The sequence below is a fragment of the Arachis duranensis genome, chromosome 10, assembly GCF_000817695.3.
Source record: "Arachis duranensis cultivar V14167 chromosome 10, aradu.V14167.gnm2.J7QH, whole genome shotgun sequence".
In the NCBI taxonomy this organism is placed as follows: domain Eukaryota; kingdom Viridiplantae; phylum Streptophyta; class Magnoliopsida; order Fabales; family Fabaceae; genus Arachis; species Arachis duranensis.
The window spans coordinates 6,210,202-6,237,668 of NC_029781.3; the positions used below are offsets into that span (position 1 = coordinate 6,210,202).

General features: G+C 34.1%; 2 protein-coding genes and 1 non-coding gene across 3 annotated transcripts; all 3 read left to right on the top strand.

The window, feature by feature from the left end:
* Window positions 1–2,892: 2,892 nt before the first annotated feature.
* Window positions 2,893–4,815, top strand: LOC107468629 (WAT1-related protein At1g68170). The gene is made up of 4 exons (XM_016087946.3): window positions 2,893–3,194; window positions 3,272–3,794; window positions 4,010–4,161; window positions 4,233–4,815. The coding sequence occupies exons 1-4, from the start codon at window positions 2,938–2,940 to the stop codon at window positions 4,414–4,416; spliced, it is 1,116 nt and encodes a 371-aa protein (XP_015943432.1). The 5' UTR covers window positions 2,893–2,937; the 3' UTR covers window positions 4,417–4,815.
* A 1,422-nt stretch (window positions 4,816–6,237) lies between these two features.
* Window positions 6,238–6,311, top strand: TRNAV-CAC (transfer RNA valine (anticodon CAC)). Its single transcript has one exon. It is a non-coding gene; the product is annotated as a tRNA-Val (tRNA).
* A 10,027-nt stretch (window positions 6,312–16,338) lies between these two features.
* On the top strand, window positions 16,339–20,062 carry LOC107468642 (tubby-like F-box protein 8). The gene is made up of 6 exons (XM_016087965.3): window positions 16,339–16,532; window positions 16,841–16,894; window positions 17,419–17,854; window positions 18,027–18,114; window positions 18,871–19,003; window positions 19,117–20,062. Exons 3-6 carry the CDS (start codon window positions 17,507–17,509, stop codon window positions 19,835–19,837), a joined length of 1,290 nt encoding a protein of 429 aa, XP_015943451.1. The 5' UTR covers window positions 16,339–16,532; window positions 16,841–16,894; window positions 17,419–17,506; the 3' UTR covers window positions 19,838–20,062.
* The last annotated feature ends 7,405 nt before the right edge of the window (window positions 20,063–27,467 follow it).

The following is a 27,467-nucleotide window of genomic DNA, read 5'->3' on the forward strand; positions in this document are numbered from 1 at the left end:
AAATGAACCTAGAGTAGTAGGCTACTGTATTGGTTCTGTGTAAATATGCTCAGATAGAGTTGGCACAATATGGAGCTTACATTGTGGTGCATGCTTACCAAGAATCATTCAAAAATGCCCCAGCAGACCGCCATGCCCATAACATATTAGAATTAAGAATATTTTATTTTATTTTTGGCTTTCAATCAAACAAGATAAGTATTCTGTATTATTCCAGCATTTCATTTAATTTGGCTTACCCCGGACACAGCGAACGGTTTAGAATTCTTTTCTAAGAATAATATGCAATGTACATGAAATATTCATTATTAGATTTAATGGGTCATAGCATGATGGCCCCTCCTTTATATTTGGGTTTGGGCCATACATGCTATATTTTATGCTCTTTTTTAGGTTAGTCGAGTGATCATTTACTTATTTGTTTAATTAAGTATTAAAAGTTTGAATTCTATTTTAGGTATGTAAAAATTTATTGACTAATGGAAAATTTTTACATAAAATTTAGATCTGCGATAAATAGTTCTTAACCTGTCGGATTAAAAAATACTACGAGCAAGTGAGCAACCACAAAACAATTATAGGTCTTCTCTAAGGAAGTGGAACCATGTTGTGACTTTGATGAACCTTATACATTGAATAATGGCTTTCTACTTTTCACGGTGATAACAAGTTATAATTAACTCATTAGTTTCTTACTTTTTTCTTCTTCTTTTTCTTTTTAATTTGGATCGTAAATAGTTAATGCCTACTATTATTGTAATTGACTTTGCAAAATACAGATAATAATACGTACTATAATATGTCTCGCCGGTTTGTTCAATGTCACATTCATGCTTCTGTTTCCATCCACCTTAGCTTCAGTATTATTTCTTTGAATGCACTTAAGGAATAAGGTTTTATATATATAAATATAACTGGACCGATTATTGTCAACTACATATTATGTATTTATTTGCTTGCTTAGAGTGTAATCATCCGATCCACACTCTATCTAACTAATTACACCTCTTATGTATCATCATTATTCAACACTTAATTAATAATTTGACCTTTTATTCTGTGATATCTTGGCTGATTGTCGATCTCACTACACTTTTTCATAACAATTTGGTGGAGACATAGAGTTTGCACTTGAGGAGATTTGCCTAGCTAGGAAGGATACACGTAAATGTGACACCACTAGTACATCTTTCTATGATTTGTAGGTAGCAACAACAACAATAGTGGCACCTTTTGTTATAATGAGTTGTTTTGTGGCCACCAAAAGTGATTCCCTAGTTAGATAATTTGGATAACAACTAAAAGTATTCATCAATTTGATTCATTGAATCAATGGTAGGTAGGTACATCCTATCATATCTCCCTTTTTGTTTTCTGATTTTTCTTCGGGAAAAAAAAATCAAACCAAATTGATATACATATACACACAATTATATTGCCTGTCTTGATGATGATTGATTAGGCCCTTTAATTAATTTGTTATATTTAATGTAATGTCTAGGAGAAAAGCATAAGATAAAGCAAAGCTCGCACTGAGTGCAACTTCTTAATCACATGAATTTGAGTAATGCATATTGCTTTGTATCAACAATCAAATCACAAATAATGTAGGTGAATTTGTTTCAAATAATAATTAAAAAAAAAAGAAAACGGATTTTGTGATACTTTTGAAGAGTTTAATTGGTTTGGCTGCGATTTTGTGAGAAGTTGTCGATAAGAAAGCGAGATTTTAGGATGTGGTTGGCTCCACTGAAGGAGGCTCTTTGAGTAGGTGGAGTTAAATGTAGCACATGCTAGTGTATCATCAAATTCTTGTGTGTTTTAATTTCTTCTGTATGTTTCTATGGGGATCACAACATGGAAATAAAAATAATATATCAAAAAGTGAACTCGTTCCCTGTACCAAAAAGTTATTAGTTCATTATTACCACGTTCTTTCAATTACTATTAAACTAACTTCAAATAATTGACATTTTCGCAGAGGCTCTTCTCAATTTGAAGTTGGACGTGCTTTATTTATATATATTTAAGCTCAATGATTATCCAAGTTGCTATTGAATTCTTGTATCTTTTTAAATTACCAATGTTTAAAAGTTCTAGCATCAAAATTGCATTCTTTTGCCAATATTATTACTTATAATTAATAAAAAAAAGGAAAATACTAGACCACTAGAATTTTATGCTGAGAATCATGTGCTACTACTAAGTCATAAGGTAAACCTTAGAATTAAGAAATGGTAGTTACTTTTTTTAATCAAATGTCCAATCACCTCTTTAATTAAATAAAATGTGGAGAAAATTCTGATAATACTTTTAGCAAATATAGAAATGAAGAATGGCAATTTCGATGAAGGACATGCAAACATAACACAAAAATACCAAAAGAGTTTTGATGCGAAATTGTGAATGGAGGGTCCTACAATAATATAAGTAGTGATGAGATGAGTCCACTAATTGAAAATAAATAAAGACATGTTCCAAGTACCTTACCGGAAAAAACATAAGGGGTCTAATTTGTCTAGCAATATCGTCCAATGTCTAAGTCTTTGTCTGAGAAAAGCACATGAATTAATTAATTTGAATTAAAGTTCAAAAAATTAAAGCCTAAGGTCTAATTGGCAAGACGTCCTCATTGACCCTGCACTTGATTACTAAATTAAAAATAAATAATAATACGCATATTTATACATAAATATATAGTAAATGATTTTAGTATATTTGATTTGATAAGAGGCACATGTGAATAATAATTGAAAGCGTGCATGCCTCTTAGCTGTGTGTTACGTTTACGTACGTGAAAACAATTATTATAACTACTTGTAAATTAAAAGATACTCTTTTTTGGGAATCTGAATCTTTTTGAATAGTGCTATAGCTATAAATACCCCCTTATGTTGGTGTTCTTATTGCAAGGCAAGCAAGTAGTGAGTAGTGAAGATGAAGGGTATGGCGAATGTATTGAGCGGGTTGAAACCCGTGATTCTAATGGTGTTGGTGCAGGTTGCATTCACTGCTGTCAATGTCTTCTACAAGCTTGCCATCAATGATGGAATGAGTGTTAAAGTTCTTACTGCTTATCGTCTCGCTTTTGGTGCTGCTTTCACTGTTCCACTTGCTCTTGTTTCCGAAAGGAACAAGAGACCAAAGATGACTTGGAAGGTGCTTTTCATGTCATTTCTTTGCGGCTTGTTTGGGTATGAGAATTTATTAGCATTTTTTTTGGTAGTTTTTATACATACAAATAAGATTAATAGATGATATATAATTACAGGGGAAGTTTGTTTCAGAACCTTTTCTATGAGGCGCTGGCTTTGACGTCAGCAACGTTTGTGTCTGCCATCTACAACCTCATACCAGGGATCACTTTTGTGTTGGCCATAACCTTCGGTTTTGAGAAACTGAAACTGGGGGGAGCAGCTGGAAAGGCCAAGGTGTTTGGAACCCTGATTGGAATTGGTGGGGCAATGGTGTTGACTTTTGTCAAAGGGGTTCAAATTAATATATGGCCTTTCCATGTCAACCTTTTGAAGAACCCATCACATGATCACAATACGCATTCAAGTAGTAACGACTTGTTGGGGGTTGTGTGCGCCATTGCTAGTTGCTTCTCTTATGCTTCTTGGCTCATCATTCAGGCTAAGATGACCAAGGAATATCCAAGTCATAATTCAAGCACAGCTTTGATGCTTACAGCAGCAGCTATTCAAGCCACTGTTTTTGCTTTTTGTACTGAGAGGGATCTCAATCAATGGAAGCTTGGTTGGAATATCAGGCTTTTGGCTTCTGCTTATTCGGTACATACATACATTATATTGTATTACCGTGAAAATTCAGATGCAGTCGAGTGATAGCTGAGAGCTATTAGATGAAAATTTATTCAAATTAGTCAAATCATCTAACGGTTCTCAAATATCAACTTTACGTGAAGTCGACTGCACCGGAGTTTCCCCCTTCTATTATTACTCTTAACTTAGCTTCTTTTTAATTAATTGGTTTGTTATTGTTGCAGGGAATTGTGGGGTCTGGAGTAGTGTTTCTTATCATAGCATGGTGCATACAAATGAGAGGGCCACTATTTGCCTCCATTTTCAACCCTCTCATGCTTGTGCTTGTGGCTGTTGCGGCTTCTTTTATGTTGGATGAGCAATTGTATCTTGGAAGGTACATATATAATAGACTTTTGTATGTATGTTGTTTATTATTGGTTTTGGTATTAATATAGATATATGCAGTTTGATTGGAGCAATACTGATAGTGTGTGGACTATACATAGTTCTATGGGGAAAGAACAAAGAGATGAAAAAGGTAACTCAGTTGCTGCCATCTGAAATCATGCAATTACAGCAGCAGGATCAACAACAGACTATACAAGTTGTTACGTCCACGGCAGTTGTCAAATGTGAGCAACAACAATAATAAGGGAAAATTAGAGTCCAGCAAGAGAATAAAGATGAAGATCTATTGTTAAATATTCTAAATATAAAGTGTTGTGGACTAAGATAATGATGATGCTGTATATATTGGCATATGTGTCCTTGTCCATTGCTTCTGTTCCATAAATTAAATTCTTTTATCCACTAGCCGTAGCCGCCACTGATGAGTGATTAGTGATTAGACAGATTTGCATGGTTTTTTTTTTTGGTATTAACAGATTTGCATCTATGTATTGGAGATATATGATATGGGCTTCTTAATAAACCAAACAACAAAACCCTTCCTTATAAACTGATGTCTAGCAACTTGGATGGACCCTAATAAAATCACCGGCCCAAGTAAGAGAAACTAATAGTGTAAAGTATTGGTTTTTGTACTCAACATTTGGAATAAGTTCTATTTGTGTCCCTAACGTTTAAATCGTCCTATTTGTATCTCTAACGTTTATAAAAGTGATTTAATGTTATCCTACTATCAATTTTACTAACAAATCAGATTATATTTTTCAATTATTCTCACTTGGATGTATTCATTCTCAATTAGGTCTCACTTGGATGTGTTTGATTTTAATATTATACCCACTATTTGTATTTAGATTCAATTATATCCCTAGAAAAGTGAATTATGTAAATATTGTAGGAATTAGTTTCAACTTTTGATAAACTATTTTTCGGAGTGGATCATCGATTCTATCCCAGACATTTGTATTCTAATTTCAAGAAGAGATTTTTAAAACTCAAACTAAAGCGTTCATGATATGTAATTGACAGCAGGATAACATTGAATCACTTTTATAAACGTTAGGGATACAACTAGGACGATTTAAACGTTAGAGACACAAATAGAATTTACCCTAAACGTTAGGGACAAAAACGATACTTTACTCGAAATTAATATAACAGACTGATTGTATATTAATAGTTTAATACACACGGGACAAAACAAGTTAAGTGAGTTTAATAGTTAATTTATTAGTGTGTTTAAGTAAGTGTTGAGATTCAAATTCTATCTTATATATACAAAAAATTATTGATTAATAACAAATTTTTAAATAAAACGATAAATTAGTCATTTTTTCAACACTGTTAAAGGATAATGTAAGAATAAAAAAAAATAATACACACTAGACGATAAAGTTGAAAATATGAAGATTGGATAAAAGAAGCATTAAATGGCAGTCGATTACTTGAAACATAGATTGGACGGAGGATAAGTGGGCACGATTGAAAAATTCAATAGTGGTGGCTGACAGGTACAAATGTATGTAGATGCAGTCAACAGCTGTAGGCACACATGCATGTGCTGGCTACTACTATACAGATAGAGATAATAACATCAATCCTTGTCCCTTTAATTAACTACATATAGAGTTCCCACCCTTGCTAAACTAAGGAAAATGATGAAGCTGAAGATGAAGATGGGTGCAGTGGTGATGCTTTTGTTTATCATTTGTTCCCAAATGGAGAGCGTTCAGTCTGATGCTTTCGATTGCCTTGATGCTTGTCAAACTGCCTGTGTTTCTCCAGGCGACTGTTAGTCCTCTCTGATCTTCAATTCTTCATATCTCTACCTTAATTAGCTTCTTCTATTATTGTACTACTTTAAATACACGAGTTTATATTATGGTTTGGATGCATGATGCAGTAAGACTTCAGCAAAGGTGTGAGCGCAAGTGTCAGATTAAATGCGGACCAGGTAACCTATACCTACATATATTTCTTCCTAATACATCTATACAGTCTCAACAATTCTCAAAAACAACATGAAATTATTATAAGAACTAGGAAAACGCATTAATACATGGTCTGGGTGGTGTAGTTGGTTATCACGCTAGTCTCACACACTAGAGGTCCCCGGTTCGAACCCGGGCTCAGACATTAATTTTAATGGTTTTTTCCATCTCAAATTTTACAGACTCCACCGTGGAGGAGGACAGGGGTTGAATGCAAGCAACCAATTGACCATGTCAAAATTTACACCCTCTTATTACTTCATTTCGTATTTGGTATCTGTAATAAATAATAATAATAATAATAATATTCTGATGTTTGTTCGTAGCTGTAGTGGTAGGACAATATAATTAATTAAATAAGGCATTGGTGAGAGGGTGGTTGTTGTTGAAGATAAACTCATTAAAGTTTGTTCATGTTTCGTGATTTGAAGGAACGCATGATGTATACTGAAAAATTTATTATTGGTTAATAATAAGAAGCAGAAACTTAGAGAATTAATTACGAAAAGCAAGTTACATTCTTCAGTAATTACTATTACCAACTTTCTTTACCGGTATTGCTTATGCTTAAGGCGTAATTCACCACATTCAAGGTCATCACTCACCAGTAAACTTCACTTTACTTCATTCACTGACCTCTGAAAATATGTTGTGACAACTGACACGGTCACGACCAACATCAATACGCATGTGAGGTGTTTGGTACTAGCTAGTGCAAAATTTTAATTCAAAGATTAGTGCACAAATTAAAAGCAAGGAAAACAAACACGACACGAGTGGATCCTCGTGATTTAAGGCTCTGACTTTGAACATCACAATATTTTGACCAACAAGAGATAAGTTGAATTCTTAGACTAGAAAATTGATAAAGAGGGCATGCGTGCTATTTGGTGCTTTGTGGCTTGACCTACGAAATGGGGACCCCAAACCTCTTCATGAACAGATAAGTTTGGCTCCATAAACAAACAAAATAAAATTTTTAAATATTTTAATCGTATATTCAATTTTAATGTCCCAACATAGATTAGATTAGAGTAGTAGTTAGTTGAATAGAAAGGCATGCTTTTCCTAAGCTACAACTACTTCATTTCAACCAACACAAAACCGAACAACCTAAGGAGCAATGCATGTTGTGCCACGAAGGCTCAATAATAATGATGAAAGGATTAAGAGGCTAAGAGGGTCCGTCAACGTTAGACTTTAACGATAGAGCTCCAACTACCCCCCAAAAAAAGAGCAATCAATCAATTAATCAAAGTTATGAGCAACGAACAAAGTAGAAACAAAGCAGCGGAAAGAAGGCTTGAGCACAAGACAAAAACCTCTGAAGTCTCAAGTTGAATATCATTGTCAACGTCGAATCTGAGCAGCACATGCGTAATTCCGGGATTTCTACCTCATATAATTCCCTGCTTTTAAGCATGTTTTACTTTACTATAACATCTATATTCAACAATCTATTACTATTAATAAAGTCTAACATATTTAAAAAAATTAAATTAATTCAATTAAAATTGACATTTGACAAACCTTTATATGATTTTTTTTCACGAACTTTATGAGCTTTAAGCAATGCTACCTTTAAGTTCAATTTGTTGTTTTTGCTCAACAGTTAATTAATAATATATAAAAATATTAATTAAAGTATAATAATAAACTAAAAGTATTGGGTTATTAGCTGAACTAAATTAAAACTGCTGATACTTAATTTTTTTTTAAATTGTCTTTTTATACTCTAGTATACATATGTTATCAAATTGGCATCCACCCAAAAAAACACCTTGCCCCGGGCCATAGCAATTCGGAATAGGATAAATTCAGATTGTATCCTCAAATGATCTTGCGCATATCCTGCATAATTTCTTCCCGATCCCCAACAAATTTACCACCAAATATTATAAAGAAGTAAATATAAAATTGGTATTCTAACAAATTTTGGAGTCAAAATGTATCTGATTTTTATTATTAATAAAATAATTTTTAAAATAATTTAAAATTTGACAAAAAATATCATTTAACAATCGTCATAATTACAAAAATTATCTATTTTCTATTTTTATAATTTTAAAAACACTCTCATTTCAAATCATAAAAGTGGATAACTTTTGTAATTATAATAAATGGTTCACTATGCAATTAATCATAGCAACATATTTACATTGTATCAAACCAGTAAATTCATGAGTACCGGATTCCATGTGATGCTCTAAGGACGGAACCATCCAACATCTTGTAAAGCCTGAGATGCACGTCACTAAAGTCAAGAATATCTTTAAAGTGACGTGTAGTAAGTGTGGACAACTTAGACATTACTACAAGACCTATAAAAATGATACAAAGGATCCAAATTGACAGTCATTGACAAAGAAGAAGAGAAGAACTGGTAAAGGGAAGGGATTGTAGATTGTACCTTTTGATCCAAACCAGAGTAGAGGTACGGTAATTGGAGTTTGATTTGGAACACCATATTAATTGTTAAGGGTTTAAGAGACACGTGTTAAAATTGTTGAGAGTTTATGTGTCTCATTTAAAAATTGTGAGGAATTTATGTGTCTCATTATTGGTTGTTTATATGATTAGGATGTAGGATCTAATGTCAATCTGAGCAGTGATACTGTACAACCTGCCCCACTTATGGATTCACTGGTAATATCTTTTAACCTGTTCCTTATTCCTATTGTTGTTTAGATGACAAATTAGACTCCCTCTGCACTAACATGTTTATACTACTGTGATAGACAAAGATAAAGAAGAACAAGAAAAAACTTCCAAAGACAATGCATAAGAAGGGTAATTCTGACCAACAAGAACAGGGAGAAGAAATTTCTCTTTCACAAAATGCACTCCAGGCAGATGAGGTATAGTGATTGGTCAATGTTGTTTTAACCTGTTTGTTTATTTTATACTCATTAAATTTTTGTTACAGGTTGCAAGAGAGGCTATGAACTTGAATCAGCCACCCCCACAACCCTGCTCCAGCCCCAATCTTAGTCATGTCCAAAGAAAAAAAGCACCCTATTGTTAGGCTCCCGGTTGCTCCTATCTCAACTCCACCTTCATTTGGAAAATCTAGTCCACCACCAGTTCAAGTAGCATCAGGTCTTGACCATGTCTTCCAACTGGTCAGACTGTGAACCCGAGGACAACAACTGCTAATGTCCCCCTTTAACAAAGTGCTATTTCTGCTGAGACCATGGTTGCAGCAAGTTTCGGGACTATATCAAGACTTTTCAAGTTCATTCCTACCCCTAGATTTATACCTCTGAGAAATACTTGATTTCTGATATGTTGCTGTTGACATAGATGATAAAATAATTCCTTTTGTTATTAATTTGGTGCTGGTGTTTACAAATCTAGAAAATACTTTGGTTTATTTAAGTGTTTATATGCATGTTTAAGTCATTTTAAAACTCTACTAGACTGATGTGGAAGATGTTTAACTCAGTTCGAAACTTGACAAATTTAGAAAATACTTTGGTTCAAGACTACATGTTGGCCTTCTATTTGTTGTTAGAGGGTTATAAGTTGTCCTTTTCTGATGCTGAACAAGGACATTGGTTATTTTGTGTACATGTTTTATATAAGGCATCTTTTGGGTTTGTTTATCCAACATTTTTCTTTAAAAAATTTGTATGACTACATGCTGCTAGAATTCATCAAAGTAGTAACAGACCATTTTTCTTGGATCAAATCGTAATCTCATCTGAAACAACATACATACTTCTAAAGTAATACAACTTACAATGTAAACAACATACACTTTTAAAAAAAAAGACACTTTGAACTTAGTATCACAGAAGGTTCCTGCTAGTCATATGCCTTAAAAAAATTTGGAGATCACAATTCCAAATACAAAAGTAATCACCAAAGCTTTAACACTAACGCCACTAGTACCACTATTGGCATTATAATTTTTAGCTTCCAATTCTAACCCAGTAACTCTAGCATCTAGTTCTCTGAGTTTTCCAGCATCAACACCAACAGCATCAGATATCTGACTTTGATCTCGTGTCCAATCCTCTATATCAGGAGAATTTCTAGAAAATTCTTCAAATGATGCAACATAATCATCCAACCACGTAAAAAATCTGCAATCCGGTGTTGAGCTCTGTAGAATATACCCACAGCTCAGAAGATGTCACAGGGAGTTAAAATCAAGGAAACTTAAATCAAATTTCAGATTATTTTGAAGTGTGGACATCCAAAAAATAATTGATTAGGGTTCAGTTCTGTTGAAGGGAGAAACAAAATAGCATGCGCCCCACACCAGCATCGTGGAGCAATATACTTCTTCTTCTTCTTTGGCGCAGCAACACTTCCTGCAGATATGCTTAGAGAATTTTTGTCTTCATCTTTAAAAACTTCTCTTACACTCCCATCAATAGAACTCCACGGTGGTTCATTGCTGCTGCTCATGGCTCTGGTAGTATTTTCTTGTAAATATGAAGGCTGGAGGAAGGGTTTTATGGAAACACACTGAAACGTGCTTCCCGCTCAAATGACGTCGTTTTTAGGGTGAAGGGGGTGGACAATTAGCCCTTGTCCATTTCAACTTGTCCATCTCAGAGCTGAATGAACACGTCATCCAACTCATATGACAGAACGAATCAGCTCAACATTTTCCATCAAGTCTCACTGGAGAAAAATCTATGGGGATCGCTTTGTGTGACGGAAATTGAAGACAGGAACCGAAACGAATCGATTTTATTTTGAGGGGGTCGCGTTGTCATTCTTGAAAATGGATAGAGACCCAATTGGTAATTCACTTAATATTTTATTTCATGAACTTTATTTTTTAGATTTTATTACATGCTCCCAAAATGTACTTTTCTTTTCATTTAACTATTTTATTATCCTCTTGTTATCAATAAAGATCACCATGTTTTTTTTTTTTTTACCTTTAATTCTTCTAATAAAAATTAAAGCACTAATTTCATACTTGTAATAATAACTTCACGCTCATATTTTTCAAGAACATTCTATTTCGTAAAATACTTTATACTATGAGAATCTTCAAAATATCTACCAACAAAAAAATTATTATAACTAAGAACATATATTTTACATATTCACTAAACTCACTTTTCATTAATTTTCTCCATTCTTGCTAACCTAAATCCATCAACGTTCTTCTCTTTTATTACACCGCATTGATTTATAAATGCATTAATTGTCAACTACTATTAACTTCAGGCTAAATAATCTAAATAATAACAAATAATAATAATCTATGCTACTTATTTTTATATAATTCTAAGACATTTTACTGCATCTAATTCTCAAACCAAATTTTAATATCAACACTATTTAAGGTTATTCGGTATAATTCACTAAAAAAGCGACAATTTACAAAAAAGAAAAAGATGATTTATCATTTTTATTTCTAATTCAAAGTACAAAAATGACCTCTTTTTGATTTATTATGCCTCTTCTTTGTAATTTATCTTTAGTATTGAAGCCTTTTAAAATTGCAAACCACTAAAATATTTCAAACTTTGGTGGCATAACCTTCTCCAAATGCTTCATAGTTGGCACTCCAATGGCAGCATCATCTTTGCAACTTACACGGAAAAAAAAAATCCAATATATCCTAAAATTCATCTATTTGAGCTCTCTCATTTTTAAAGAATTGTCTACGCTATTGAAATTGCCATGCCCATGAGAAACCAATTCACACACCACACTGGCCACATAGCACATTAGAGTGGTCTCTTGCATTGCTATTGATTTCATTTGACCATTAAAATTCCTTTCAGGTATTTCAATCAATCAATTTGAAGAGCGCAATTTGTGGAGGTCCTCCCTCACTCAAGATGACTCAATTAAAGCCATTGATGTAGTATTTTTGTAATTTGATATGTATGTTTAGAGTTATTATTTTTTTAACATAAGAATTATGATATTTTTGTATGCAAATTTTTGTTATATTTTGTCTGATGATTATTAAATTATTAATTACATGCACAAGTAGTATTTAAATTTTTTATACCTATTTAAGTGGATGAATATTAATGTGTGAACTAGAGATATTTAATGTGTAAATTTTGTTTTATTAGAAAAATTTATTTGGCAATTACTGCATAATAAAGATAAGTTTTGTATAAGGATTATGTTAGCAAAATATTTATTTGGGGGTTCTTGCTTTTCACCCAATTTTTCTAATATTATTTCAGGTACTTGGCGAGAAATTTATAAGGCAATCGAAAAGCTTCGTGATGGTTTTGAATGATGTATAGGCAGGATGTCTCAATCTTTTTGGTATCATACTTGGCGATCATTTGGAATGCTAGCTCCTTTGGTTCCTTTTGTGCACATTTCTGATTCTCTCTTGAAGTTAGAAGATGTCTGGCACCATGAACATTGGCGGTGGGATATGCTTTGCACAATAATTCTGGAAGAAAATCTTTGATCCAATCAAGCAAGCAGGAGATAAAACAGGTTGGTTTTGGACAAACTCAAATACTCTCACCTACTTGACTAAAAGCGGGTATGAGCGGTTATTGAAGAAGAAATTTGGCTGGAATGATAATGAAAATTGGCTTTGGCTTTAGCGCTTGAGAATACCAAAGAAGATAAAGTGTATGCTCTGGCTTTGCCTCAACAACGGAGTTCCCACAGTTAACTACCGGTTTCAAAGAGGTCTTGCTACTTCTGATTTTTGTCAGAGATGTTATCTTGCTCTAGAGGATATTGACCATTGCTTTAGGACTTGCCAAAAAGCTTGTCAGATTTGGATTAACTTAAACTTGGGAATGACCGCTGTAGATTCTGATTTGGATTTTGTGTCTCGGATTCGGTCTAACCTTAACAAAAATGAGTTCCTCTTTGCAGCGGCCTTTTGGTGGATTTGGAGGGATAGGAATAATGACATCTTCCATCAAGATGATCCATGGAGTAGGGAAAAAATTGTTCACTTGGCTAAACATGCTGCTCGAGATTTCTCCAATGTCATTACCACCAAAAACATATTACTCCTTTTCTTTGCAATATAACTTGCAACCACCTCCAATGAATGTCTATAAAGTGAACTGCGATGCAAGCGTTTTTGAAAATGAGCAATTAACTGGCTTTGGGTGTATTATTAGAGATAGCATGAGAATTTGGATAAAAAGTTGTTCTGCTAGTATGCATCTTTCTAGTGTTCTTTGTTGTGAGTTTCATGCTATTTGGAGAGGACTTGTTATGGCTTGGGATTGCGAGTGCAAAGAGGTCATATATGAAACTGATAATCTTAATGCATTTCTTCTTGTTTCGCGAGACACAACCAACATGATTAGGACTGACTTTGATCTGCTTGACAAAATTAAAGAGATGTTCCAGCGTAATTGGACGGTTACGGTAGTACTCATTCAACGCACAGCAAATAAAGTGGTTGATTTAGTGACTAAGATTACTACTTTTAACAAATAAATGTACTTGGAGTGATTGCTGCTCCTTAATAATTTAGACATTATTATTAAAGAGGAGTATTACTCTTTTTCTTAAGTTTTTTTTTTATGTTATTTCCAGTAAAAAAAAGATCAAATCGGTTGCAAACATTATTTAGATGCAGCTTTCTGAAAGAATTCTTGGCCTTTCATATATTAACGAGTAGATAATACTCTCACGATCATGATCTTTAATGTCATTGTTATGTGACCTAATTAATTAGGCATAATAAACAAATTAAATAGAGGAATATATATTGAGATAATTGCAATCCAGCAAGAATTGACGAAGGATTCCATGTTCGCTGCCTAGACAGTACAACGTGTAGATGCTTCAATAATCCACCATGAGTGATTACGTTCGTTATCTTTTTTTTTCTTTTATTAAAAAAAAATAACTATTTTGCGAAGTGCGGTGTTATCATGCAATATTTCGATATATACAATAGTTATTTAGAAGATACGATATATACAATAGTTATTGAGAAGGTAAATATATAATAACATGCATTAAGGATAAAAATTTTATGGTTTGTGAAAGAATCTTTATGCATTAAGGATAAAAAATTTATGGTTTGTGAACGAATCTTAAAAGAATTAGAAGCAAAATATTTCTACGAAAAGAATTTTAGGTCTTAGAGTTTAAAGTTTAATTTTTAATAAAAAAAAGCATTAATATCTTTACTTTTTCTATATTTAGCTAAAAAGTAATATCAAATAGATCTCCAAAAAATTTATGATCTAATAGATTTGTCTTAAAAAGAAAATTTAATTAAAATTTTAGGTTTAATTTTTTTTATTATACATCAGATACATTCCGAATCTAGTTTGAATCAGTTAAGATTAACGATGATGTTCTACATGTCGATTAACTTGCTGAGCGTCATGCATAGGACAATTTGGTCCCTGGTCACATAGACAAAACGACATCGTATTATATGAAAATAGAACAACGTCGTTTTGAAGTGGACAAATTAGTAAAAATTTAGAAGTTAAAAGAACGAAACGACACTATTTTAAAGGGGGAGCAACTCCTTTAACGAGAAATCCATCATGGTGGTGGAGAAGACGAAAACCACGGTAAAAAACTTAGCTCCGAAGGGGTAATTGACGCCAAGCTCATTTCTTATCCCGGGTGGAGACCGTGAGCCCTAAGGAGGAAGAGAATACGTAGATAAAGAAAGTGAGTTGGATGAGTACGTGAAATAGTGCAGACCAAAGAGGTATATGTGTCCGACGAAGGAGAGGAGGATGGAGAGATTAGAGGCATCGGAGGTAGCCACAACACTGACAATACCGAGGCAGAGGCGCATGACAAAGATGTAGTTGAAGGAGAAGCGAAGGAGGATGCCAACGAGAAAGACTTGCGTGAGAGGATGGATGTGCCCTTCGTGTGAAGGTAAATACAGATTGAGTGAAAGAATGAGTTTGTTACGGGGTTCGTGAAAAAGAAGATGAGGTAGTGCGTGATATAGTGGCAGTGTTAAGGTGCCGCTGGAAGGCGCGAAGGATGACTAAGATATTGAGCCAGAGGGAGATTGGTATGGATTGGAGGAGAAGAGGAGGAAGATGATGCAATCATGGAGTGTTGGTTACTTTAGGAATTAATTTGTCCATTTCAAAATGGCCAGAAAACAAACTGTCATGCACGTGACACGTCTTATTTAACTGGACACATCAATTATATCAACTGATACATAAGACGTATTTATTAGTATTAACCGGTTTAATTGGGTTAGAAACGTATCTGGCGTATAATAAAAAAAATCAAACCCAAAATTCTAATTAAATTTTTTTAAAGACAAATTCGTCGAATTGTATTTTAAAGTCTAGGGAGTTGGCACTTTTATTAAAATTTGGTCAATACTTAACCAGCAAAATAAAAATGAATAATATCATATTATTTGATAAAATTTTACACCATTAAAAATACTAATAATAACTAATTAATAATTATAAATTACAAAACTTATTGAACCCTAATACTCTTATTACTCTAACTAAAAGAAGTGAAACATTTTAACTCATTTACTAATAGAATATAAAAGCACATGATAACAATATAATGATGGATAGTTTTTTTTTGGGTCAAACCTTAGACTAAATTTAACCACTAATTTGATATTGTAGGATCTATTAATTTAATTTCTATATAAGATTGATAGTTGAAATCTAGTGCTTTAAACTTTGACCATATATAGAAAAAAAAAAACGAGTCATTATTGGCATGATAATAGTATAGTGTGTTGATAAGTTGCAACACAACACTATTTTAGCAGGGAAGTCAGTCACATGAATGGCATAAGGGAAAAGCAGCTGGTATCTGGCCATTCTTGGTCATGGATACCAAAGGGTATACTTTAATTATATATTAAGGATTAGATACCGTAATTTTTTTTTGGTGAAATATAATTTAAATTTATGGATAAAAGATGAAATATTAAAATAAATGCAAATAGGTGGACAGCATAACTTAACTAATGCTAATAGATTAGTGTGTAAAAATGAATGAAACACCAATTTAAGTGAAGTTATATCATTCTCCTTATTTTAATTCCTCCATAATAGAGTTTAATAATAATAATACATTACCAAAGTACAGGTACCAAGTACCAACATAAGGAATAAGGAATATAGATACTAAACACACAAAATAAAAGTATAGACCAATTATTAAATAAATAAAATAATTGAGGTTGGTTGCTTTTTAAGCTTTACTTCATCAACTACATTTAAGGCAGCTTTGGAGTCCGGTTAGAGAGAGAGAGTGAGAAGCTGTAAGAGAGAGAGAGAGAGCATTTTCTGACCTAAAAGCTTCTGTCTTTCAGCTTCCTTGTTTGTCTCTGATTCATAAAAAACGTCACTTTTCTCATAGATTTCATATCTGAAAACTGTCCCTGCCAATGCTTCAGCTATGGATCTCTCCTATTTCAATCTGGGTACATTCCTCTCTTTCTCAAATCCATTGTTTTCAACTTCTCCTTTCTTTTTTGGTCATTGGGTTCACTTGAAAACTGGAATTTTTTTTTGCCCCGTTATATGGATTCATGTTCATAATGCTGAGAAAAACTCATGAGTTTTCAGCTTCTCAAATCTGTGTTTACAACTCTTTTGGGAAGGGAAATGGGTGGTAATGTGATGATTAGCTTCCTGTGTTTATAAGAGGCAAACTTTTAAGGATATTGTGGGATTTCAAATTCAGAGGGCTTTTAGTTAATCATGTTTAACATTTTCTTCTGGTTTTCAGGTAAAGGGTGGTGGTGTTCTGATCTAGCTTGGTACCAAATCCAACGCTTATGAGGTACTATTTCAGTATTTCTTGCTCCCTTCCTTTTCTTTTGGTTCATCATCTTTGTGTTAGCAAAAATAGCCAGAAGAAAATGAGAGTGGAAATATTTTTTATTTTTAAATTCATATAATCCCCAAAATTAGCTGGTGAATTGGTGATAGCTCTGCCATATTTCTTTACTTATTTATTATATATAATTGATAATTGATTTTTTACCTAATAAGATTAGATTATAAGGCCCAGTTATGATTTAAGTAAGAAAACTATTATATTCCTATACCTGCATTTGCAACAATATCATCATGATAATGCTGTTTGAGTATCCTTCCTGAAGGGGGTAGCCAAATATCTAATCTTGAACCACTGCTTCGTTTTGACATTTCATCATCTACCTTAAAGACTTAAAATTGTATAGTTTGAAGAAGTTGATCTAAATATCCATCGATATCACATGTGTGTCTCAGTCTTTATTGGTGGGAAAGATGAATATATATACAGTCTTGAGCTGAAAGACTGAAACTCTCCTGTTTTGGCAGCCATATGCATGCTGTGCTTGGATACAGTTCTTTTCAACTTCAAAGCAGATACATACATTCATAGTTATTCTTGAGATTGACCAGAACAATGTCATTCCGAAGCATAGTTCGGGATGTGAGGGATAGTATTGGGAGCTTATCTAGGCGCAGTTTTGATGTTAGGCTGACCGGCCATCATAGAGGAAAATCTCATGGATCGGTACAGGATTTGCATGACCAGCCTCTAGTAATTCAAAATAGTCGCTGGGCAAGCTTACCCCCAGAACTACTGTATGATGTCATTAGACGGCTGGAGGAGAGTGAGAACACATGGCCTGCTCGAAAGCACGTTGTAGCATGTTCTGCAGTTTGCCAGTCTTGGAGGAGGATGTGCAAGGAAATTGTTAAGAGCCCTGAGTTCTGTGGCAAACTTACATTTCCTGTGTCCCTGAAGCAGGTTAGCTTTGTCATTTCCATGTAGCTGGTGCTCTATTCTCTCTAAAATAAATATTAACTAACAAGTTACATTTCTCATTTGTGTGGAGGATCTGGAACTAACAATGATACTTGTTTCGGTTATTTGAAGCAATACCTTGACTTCTTTTGTTTTTAATTCTTTTTGTTTTCAGCCTGGGCCACGAGATGGAATTATTCAGTGTTTCATCAAAAGAGATAAATCTAATTCAACATATCACCTATTCCTCTGTCTCAGCCCTGGTAAAATTTCTTTCCATTTGTTGTACTCGTGGACTACATATCGCTTGCGTTTATACTTTTTTTGTGATCAGGTGCTTCTAGTGTGACTATGTAAATTTTGACTTCAGTTCAAATAGTTCAGGCTGTTGAAGCTTCTGATTTTGTTTATGTTTGCATTGATACATGATCTATATGCTTACAATATGAAATTATAATTTACTAGTAAGAGAGTTCTGGACATGGTTGATCAAGGTCAAAATTTCCATCTTTTTTTTTCTTTGTTTAAATCGGCATTTACTTAGTGTTCTGAGTATGAAATTCGGATGGTTTCATAATTTTAGTTTCCATATGTTATTTGTTTCCCTTCCCCATTAGGAGTCTAGGATCTTATTTTCTGATAATTGTTTACTTGGGGGCACACTTAACCAGGTTTCTTTGCCACTTAAATAAACATTATAAATTTTTGGATGTTGATGAGGTGAAATAAGTTTAGGTATCTGCACTACTTGGGGTTGAAAACTATTACACATTTATATATTTGGAAATGTTTTTCATTCTATTAAATTATAATTTCTGATGTCAGTTTGCATATCTTCTCAATTCATCATCAATTGCTTTCTTGATTTGTTGAAATGGCTTGAATATGTGTTTATGATCATGTTACATACTAAAAATTGAAACCTTAAGAACAGTATATTGTCTGCCATATTTTGGTCTATAATACTGAACCCATTTCATTTTTTCTTTTCTTTTTTTGGTTTCCTTGGACTTTTGCAGCTTTGTTAGTTGAAAATGGAAAATTCCTCCTTTCTGCTAAGAGGATGCGGAGAACTACATACACAGAGTATGTTATTTCTATGGATGCTGACAACATCTCGAGATCAAGTAACACATACATTGGAAAGCTGCGGTGAGTTTACTGCTTATTGTTATTTTCTTTGATTATGTAAGATGTTATTTTATCTTCTTTTTTGTATTTCTTCCTTTTAACTCAAGAAACTTTCTTGTAATATCATACACCAGATCAAACTTCATTGGAACGAAATTCATTATATTCGATACACAGCCTCCATATTCCTCTGCCCATATATGCCCTCCTGAAGGAACTGGGAGAACGAGCCGCAGATTTTATTCCAAAAAGGTCTCTCCAAAGGTTCCATCTGGAAGTTACAACATAGCTCAGGTAACATATGAATTAAATGTCCTTGGGACACGGGGCCCAAGGAAGATGCACTGCATCATGCATTCAATACCGGCCGCAGCACTTGACGCCGGCGGCAGTGTTCCTGGCCAACCAGAGCTGCTCCCCCGTTCCCTGGAGGACTCATTTCGGAGCATCTCATTTTCCAAGTCTCTAGATCACTCTATTGAGTTCAGCAGCTCACGATTTTCTGATATCGGTGGATCTGTTACCAATGAGGATGATGATGGCAAGATAAGACCCTTGGTTCTTAAAAACAAGCCTCCAAGATGGCATGAACAATTACAATGTTGGTGCCTCAATTTCCGAGGAAGGGTGACAGTTGCATCTGTTAAGAACTTTCAGTTGATTGCCGCCACCCAGCCTGCTGCCGGTGCGCCCACGCCATCTCAACCGACTCCACCGGATCACGACAAGATTATCCTGCAGTTCGGCAAAGTTGGGAAAGATATGTTCACCATGGATTACCGGTATCCCCTATCAGCATTCCAAGCTTTTGCAATATGCTTGAGCAGCTTTGACACCAAATTGGCCTGTGAATAGTTGAATCATGAAGATATCTCTAAGAAAAAGCTAATCAAATTATCATTTCTCTTATTACCAGTGTATGACACAATTGTAACTCTAGTGTATCCCATTGTAACATGGTTTTAGAGCATTTTTAACTTGCTGTGTTTCATTCCCCAGTTGATTCATGCGTGTCAACGCCATGTTATCCTTTCTACCAACAGATTATTATCATTTTAACACATTTTTAGGTTCTGTTTCCTTCCAAAATGTATGCTGGTGTTTTCTGAGGTGTATCACGGGGTGCTGCTTGTGGTTATATATTACAAACAGGGCCTGAATAAAAAGTGATATCAAAGTTGTTTGCGAATCATGAAAAAAAAAAATGCAACTTGGGTACTTGGTTGATATGTAATTAGAATTTTGTTTTTTTATAAATACCCTGAAGTTGTTAAATATTGTAAGAGCAGTACGAGTCCAAATTTGGACAATGCATTTGTTAATGTGTTTTCAGAGTCCAAAGTTTAGTTTTCATTGGTGAACAATTCAGATTTTCAGTAGTTGAGCCTAAAGTTTAACAGTCAAATGTCTTATGTATTTGGTGAAAAATATCTGTATTTTAAATAACAACGCATTGAAATTCTTGACAATATATTTCTGTACAAAAATAAACATACTCCAAAATAATGCCGATATGAGAATACATTATCTATCGTTTAATAATAATAATTATTATTAATAATAGATATAATTTATTTAATAGTTGTTTATTTTTACTTTTAAATTGATATTTTTCACACTAAAAAAAAAGTATCTCTGTTCAAAGAAACGGTTTTGCTGAAAATTTTACTCATTTTTTTCCACCAACAATTTTTCTATTCTAGATTTGATATCATGCGTGATGTTGGTTAGAAATGGAATCTAATTCAATATAAAATATAAATAATTAAGATTTTGATTAGTTCTAATTTGAATTGGATAAGATTGGAAGACAATTTTTTGTTAAATTGATTTGAATTTAAACACTCGGATACATACGATTTTAAATTGAGTAAAGATATATCTACCAAAATAAAAAGTTAAAAATCTATCAAAGATATTTAGTGTTTTTTTTGATACTATTAAATCGTTAAAAAATATCTTTTTAATAAAAAATATTATTTTTTTTAGTGTGTTTAACAAATTTTTAATAGTAAAAGTACTAAAAAAATAAAAAAATATTTTTTTAAGAAGTTATAATTTACATTTTTTTAAAAGATCTTTTTTCTTAAAAAGATAGATGTTTTTCACATAATAAATAAATAAAAAATATTTTTATCTTATTTTATTCAAACATAATTAATAAATAATTTTTTTACATAAGATATTCAAACATAACATCACTTTTACTTTTATAAAAGATATTTTAAAAAAATTATTTAAACAAATATTTTCGGTTTCCAAACACACCCATGAATATATATATAATCAGCTCGAAGTTGAGAGTTAGCGTCGTTGTTTTCTTTTTGTTTGACTATATGTTGTTTGAATTTCCCCTTGTGACTTACATGGCCGAAATTGATCGATGGTGGAATCTTCATCCTGATCTTGTGTATGAAATCACAGAGCATCTGTATTCCTACCATGATTATATTCGACTTCGATTGGTTTGTAAGGAATAGAACTCTAAACTTTCAAGCATTCCAAATCATAAAAGAAACTCCGTGGCTGTTGTTACTTGGCACTACTCATGACTCTTGTTTGAGCCATATTCTTAAAAAGGAGCAGATCTACCACGTTATGTTGCCCGACATTCATATTAAAGACAACTTAATTTATAGTTCTAGCTATGGATGGTTGATTACTATTGTGATATTCGAGCGATATTCGAGGGAGCAATACGAATGTTGAATCCTTTTACTAAATCTCATATTGATCTTCCTCCAATTTCAACTTTTTTATATGTGCTTCGTTATCACCCTGACCGGCACGGGGATGAATATGTTCGGCTGGCTCTTCGTGACGATTTGATCTATACTCTTGACGCCATTAGTTTTCATAAGCATGAGATGTGAAAGATTGTGATCTCCTCCCCTCCTGACAATGACGATTTCATGGCTGTGGCTATATTGTTAATGTTGCAAGTGTGAGGAGTGTTGAAATTAGTCCCACATCAAAGAAAGCATGGAAGAGTGAGGAGTTTATAAGATGAGAGACCCATTAACTTACTATCTTAAGGTTTTGAGTTGAATGCGGTGTCTTCTCATCTTATGTTCTCTCACTAGATTCCTCCCAAAATTTTCTCGGTTATGGGCTTGGATACTAATATTTGGGCTTTTTCTCCACATAAAAAGAGAGCGCAAAAACCAACAAATCTCCCCCTCACCACTATGTGAAAATTAGAGTTTTTACCAAGATGTATAGCACTTTGACTATCACAAAACAACACATACCTCTCTTGAGTAAACCCGAGTTCCTTCAAGAATTTCTTCATCCAAAGCATCTCCTTGCACGCTTCGATAATGGCAATAAACTCGGCCTCGGTAGTAGACAAAGCAACACATTTTTGCAATCTAGATTGCCAAGACACAGCTCCACCCGCAAAGTTGATCAAGAAGCCTGAAATGGACCTTCTAGAATCAATATCTCCTGCCATGTCTGAGTCAGTGTAACCAATTAGAATAGGCTTATCACTTCTATAACACAACTTCATGTTAGAAGTACCACGAAGATATCTCATTATCCATTTTACAACATTCTAATGTTCTCTTCCTGAGTTTGAAACAAAATGGCTAACACAACCAACAACATGAGCTATATCCGGTCTTGTGCACACCATAGCATACATTAAACTACCCATGGCTGATGCATATGGAACCAAGTTGCTTCTTCAACATATCAATCCTAGAAGCATTCTGACCAACAATAAGCATGTCATCAACATATATCAAAAGGATAATAAAATCATTACTAGCAAACTGTTTAACAAATACACAATGATCAGAAGTAGTCTTCTTGTAGCCTTGTTCTGCCATAACAGACTCGAACTTCTTGTACCATTGTCTTGGATCTTGCTTCAAGCCATAAAATCTCTTTTTCAGTTTGCAAACATGATCCTCTTTGCCTCTTACCATGAAACTTTCAGGTTGTTCCATGTAAATTTCATCCTTAAGATCACTATGAAGGAAAGCAGTTTTCACATCCATATGCTCTATCTCTAAATCAAGACTTGCAGCCAAACTCAAAATAGTCCTAATAGATGATCTTCTTATAACTGATGAAAAAATTTCATTATAGTCAACTCCCTTTTTCTGCTTGTAGCCATTGACCACCAATCTAGCCTTGTACCTTGGACACTAAGAATTCTCTTCATGCTTCAACCTATAAGCCCACCAGCTCTGCAAAGCTTTCTTTTCTTTTGGCAACTTCATAAGCTCAAATGGTTGATTATCATGCAAAGATTTTATTTCATCTTGCATTGCATCAAACCATTTCTTTTTGTCGTCACCTTCCATAGCTTCCTCATAAGTCATAACGTTCAGGTTTTCCCCCATCAGTCAAGGTCACATATCCATCAGTAAATGTTACATACTCATTAGAAGGATACCTCATTGAAGGTCGTCGCTCTCTAGTAGACCTCCTAGGATGGAAACTTGGTGAATCTTCAGGTAGCTCAGGTTGATTATCAGCATCATCATCAACTGAAGCATCAATCGGATCTCCTATCTCCAGCTTATTAGAAACCAAAGGCTTATTTTGCTGCATATGCTCCTGATCTTGATTCTCTGCTAGTTCTGACGAAGGAAGAAGCTGAACTGGATCTACATCAGTCAAGTCACTGCTCTCTTGTGATTGACTCTTCTTTGTCTTATAAATGTCTTCAATGGTTTGGTTTTCAATAAACTTTACATCACGGCTTCTTACAAGCTTCTTTTCAACTGGATCATAAAGCTTGTAACCAAACTCATCTTGACCATACCCAATAAAAATGCATTGCCTTGTTTTCACATCCAACTTGGATCTCTCATCCTTTGGAACATGAACAAATGCTTTGCATCCAAAGACTCTCAAGTGACCATACGAGACATCTTTTCCCGACCAAACATGATCTGGAACATCATTGTCCAAACCAATTATAGGACTCAGATTAATCACATGAGCTGTTGTAAGTAGCGCTTCACCCCAAAAGACTTTGGGTAGCGTAGCTTCAGTAAGCATACACCTAACTCTTTCAATCAATGTTCTATTCATCATTGCTACCAAACCATTCAACTGAGGTATTTTAGGAGGTGTCTTTTCATGCATAATGGCTTGCTGCTTGCAATACTCATTAAATGGTCCACAATACTCACCACCATTATCAGTGCGAATACATTTAAGCTTTTTACCTATTTGCCTTCAACCAAAGCTTGGAATTGTTTAAAATTTTCCAAAGCTTGGTTCTTTGTTTTCAAAGCATAAGTCCAAAGCTTTCTTGAATGATCATCAATAAAAATAATAAAGTAAATAGCTCCAATAAAAAATCGTACCTTCAAAGGACCACAAATATTGGAGTGCACCAATTCCAAGAAGTCTGATTTTCTTGAAGGTTGATGCTTCTTGAAGGATAATCTTCTTTGTTTGCCAGCCATGGAATGAGAACATTTCTCCAACTCTGCATTCTTCAAACCTGAAAGAGCATCCTTTCGAGCCAAACAATTAAGTCCTTTTTCACTAATATGACCAAGTCGTATGTGCCACAAGCTACAAACTTCTTTACTTTCAATTACATTCACACTACCTCTTACAATCATGGCATGCATCACATACAAATTTGAAGTACCTTTTTCTCGAGCCACCACTAAGTTGCCTTTAGTAAGCTTCCATTGTCCAAAGTCGAAATTGTTTACAAAGCCTTCATTATCAAACCTTTTAACTGAAACCAAATTCAAGCGAACATCTGGAGCATGTCTAACATCTTTGAGTAGCAGCTTCATTCTCATATTAGTCTCAAGACAAACATCTCCTACACCAATAACTTTGGCCAAGCCATCATTACCCATCTTAAGCGCTCCAAAATTACCTGGAGTATAAGAAGTGAATAACTCCTTCTTCAGTATAACATGTATTGAGGCACCACTATCAATTACCCAACTGAACTCATCATCAGAAATAAGATTGACCTTGTACTCATAATCAGCAATATCAACAGTAAGAAGATCATCTGAAATAGAAGATACATGATCATTACCACTATCATCCTTCTTTTCTTACTTACCTTTGATTTTCTTTTTCCAAAGATAGCAATATTTTTTAACGTAACCCATTTTGTGATAGTAGTGACACTCAACATTCTTGTATCTTCCCTTGGATTTGCTCCTGCTTTTACATATACCCTTTTGAACTCTATTCTGATTTCTCCCCCTGGTTTCAGTGACTAACATTTCAGAGTGTGACGAAGAATTTTGCGCCTTTCTTCTTATCTCTTCATTTAAAATGCCACATTTAACAAGTTTCATACTCACTTTACCATTCAGAGCAGAATTAGTAAAAGAGATACGGAATGTCTCCCAAGAATCAAGTAGAGTATTTAGCTACTACAATCCTTGGACCTCATCTTCAAACTAGATTCCCATGCTTGACAACTGATCCAGAACCCCATGAAATTCATTCAAGTGATCTAATACTTATGACCCCTCCTTGTATCTTAAATTCATCAACATATTCAATAAGTATAATTTATTATTGCCAGACTTGGGAAGCATACAAGGATTCAATTTGATTCCACAAAGCCCTAGCATAAGTCTCATTAGCAATGTGATTGTAAACATTATCATCCACCCATTGTCTAATAAAACCACAAACTTTTTGGTGTTCAAACTCCCATTCTTCATCTATTTTAGATTCTGGTTTTTATGTAGAGAATACAGGTAAATGTAGATGTTTGACAAACAACAAATCTTTTATTTTTTCCTTCCATAGATGGTAATTAGTGCCATTCAAACTTACCATCCTAGTAGAATTATTTGTCTCTATCTTTCAAGTAAGTTATAACCAAATACCCAAAATTGAGCTCTGATGCCAATTAATAGGAATAAAACACACAATTCTCTATTTGCAAGAATTAGAGGAGCAACAATATCCGCTCATAACAAGTATTAACACCAGCACAATAATATCCAATAGCAGTGAAAAAATCACATAAACCAGAAATTAGAGACAAGCTAACACACCAATATTTTTAACGTATAAAATCTCCTCAATGAGAGAAGTAAAAATCACAAGTCACTAAGACCAGAAAATAGCTTCACTATAATGAAAAATAGGGTACAAGAGAGTCATAAATTACTGCACAAAATGTGCATACAACAAGCCAAACAATCCAAGTTTCAAAGCTTTCAAAACAAGAACAAGAAAATGAAAATACCACAAAAAGGTACTGTGCGTGGCCAATATCTCCAGATACAAATATTGAATCAAAGACCCGAATGGTGAAATCAAAGAACCAGATGTGTAGAACACACTGTCCAAAGTTGAGCTCGATCAAACGGTTAACGAATCTGCCGCGACCAATTTTTAGAGAGAGCTTTGTGTATGTGCGAAAATAACTTTCTCTCTAGTGTTTGGTGTTGTCCTTTCAAAATGACCTCTCTCTCTCAATCCTAACTCACCTCATCCACTTCAACTATTCATGGGTTTGGATACTAATATTTGGCATTTTTCTCCACATAGGAAGGGAGCCCAAAAATCCAACAAATATGGAGATTGCGGCAAGTTGGATGTTTCTAAATTGAATGACAAGAGATGGACAAATATTCCAACTGAACAGATATTGACAAGGTTTCAAGATGTCATATTTTTCCAAGACAAGATATACGCCGCAGACTATCATACTTATTTGTATGAGTTTGATAAGAAGGTCATTATGGACAAATTAGGGAAGAAGCCCCGGCCTCTGTAACACCCTAATATTCAAATCCTTATGCTCGAGTCATAAGTCAATGATATTACGGTGGTACGACTCTCAGGTGGATTTTTTTAATATATAAACATAGGTAATTTCGAAAGGAGTATTAATCGAGAAGCCTGAAAAGAGTAGAAATAAAATCGCGAAGACGTATCACTCACGTTTCGACAACGAAAAGATAAAACGTGAAGCCGAAAGCGATATATGGACAAGGCATAAAGGAGATTAAGAGATAGATAACAGATAGATATATATAACATAAGTAAATAGCCACTAGTCGCGACCCGCGAAGTTTAGGCCGGCTAGGGCACAGTATGAAAGTAACTGACAACAGTACATCCTAATCTCTCCCAAAGGAAACATAAGAGCCTCTATAGGCAAGTTCCAAAAGAGTTCAACACATAATATAATATCTTCAAAACAAAGGTGGAGAGATTCTAAGCAAAACACAAAGTAGAGAAAATAAAGATCTTCGCCGGCTCTCAGACGAACCACAGCTCACTTCTGAGCACCTGGACCTGTATCTGAAAAACAAGAGATATATACGGAATGAGAACCCCGGGCCCATGGGTTCCCAGTACGGTAAAAGTGCCAAATAAATACAATGCACTGCAATAAAAACTCACTAAGCATCCTAAACTCCTTTTCTCCAAGTATCCAGCCTAGATTCTCACTAATCCATGAATAGGCATCTGTCGTAAGGGGATACTAAATCTAGTTCATATTACACATGTTTCCCAA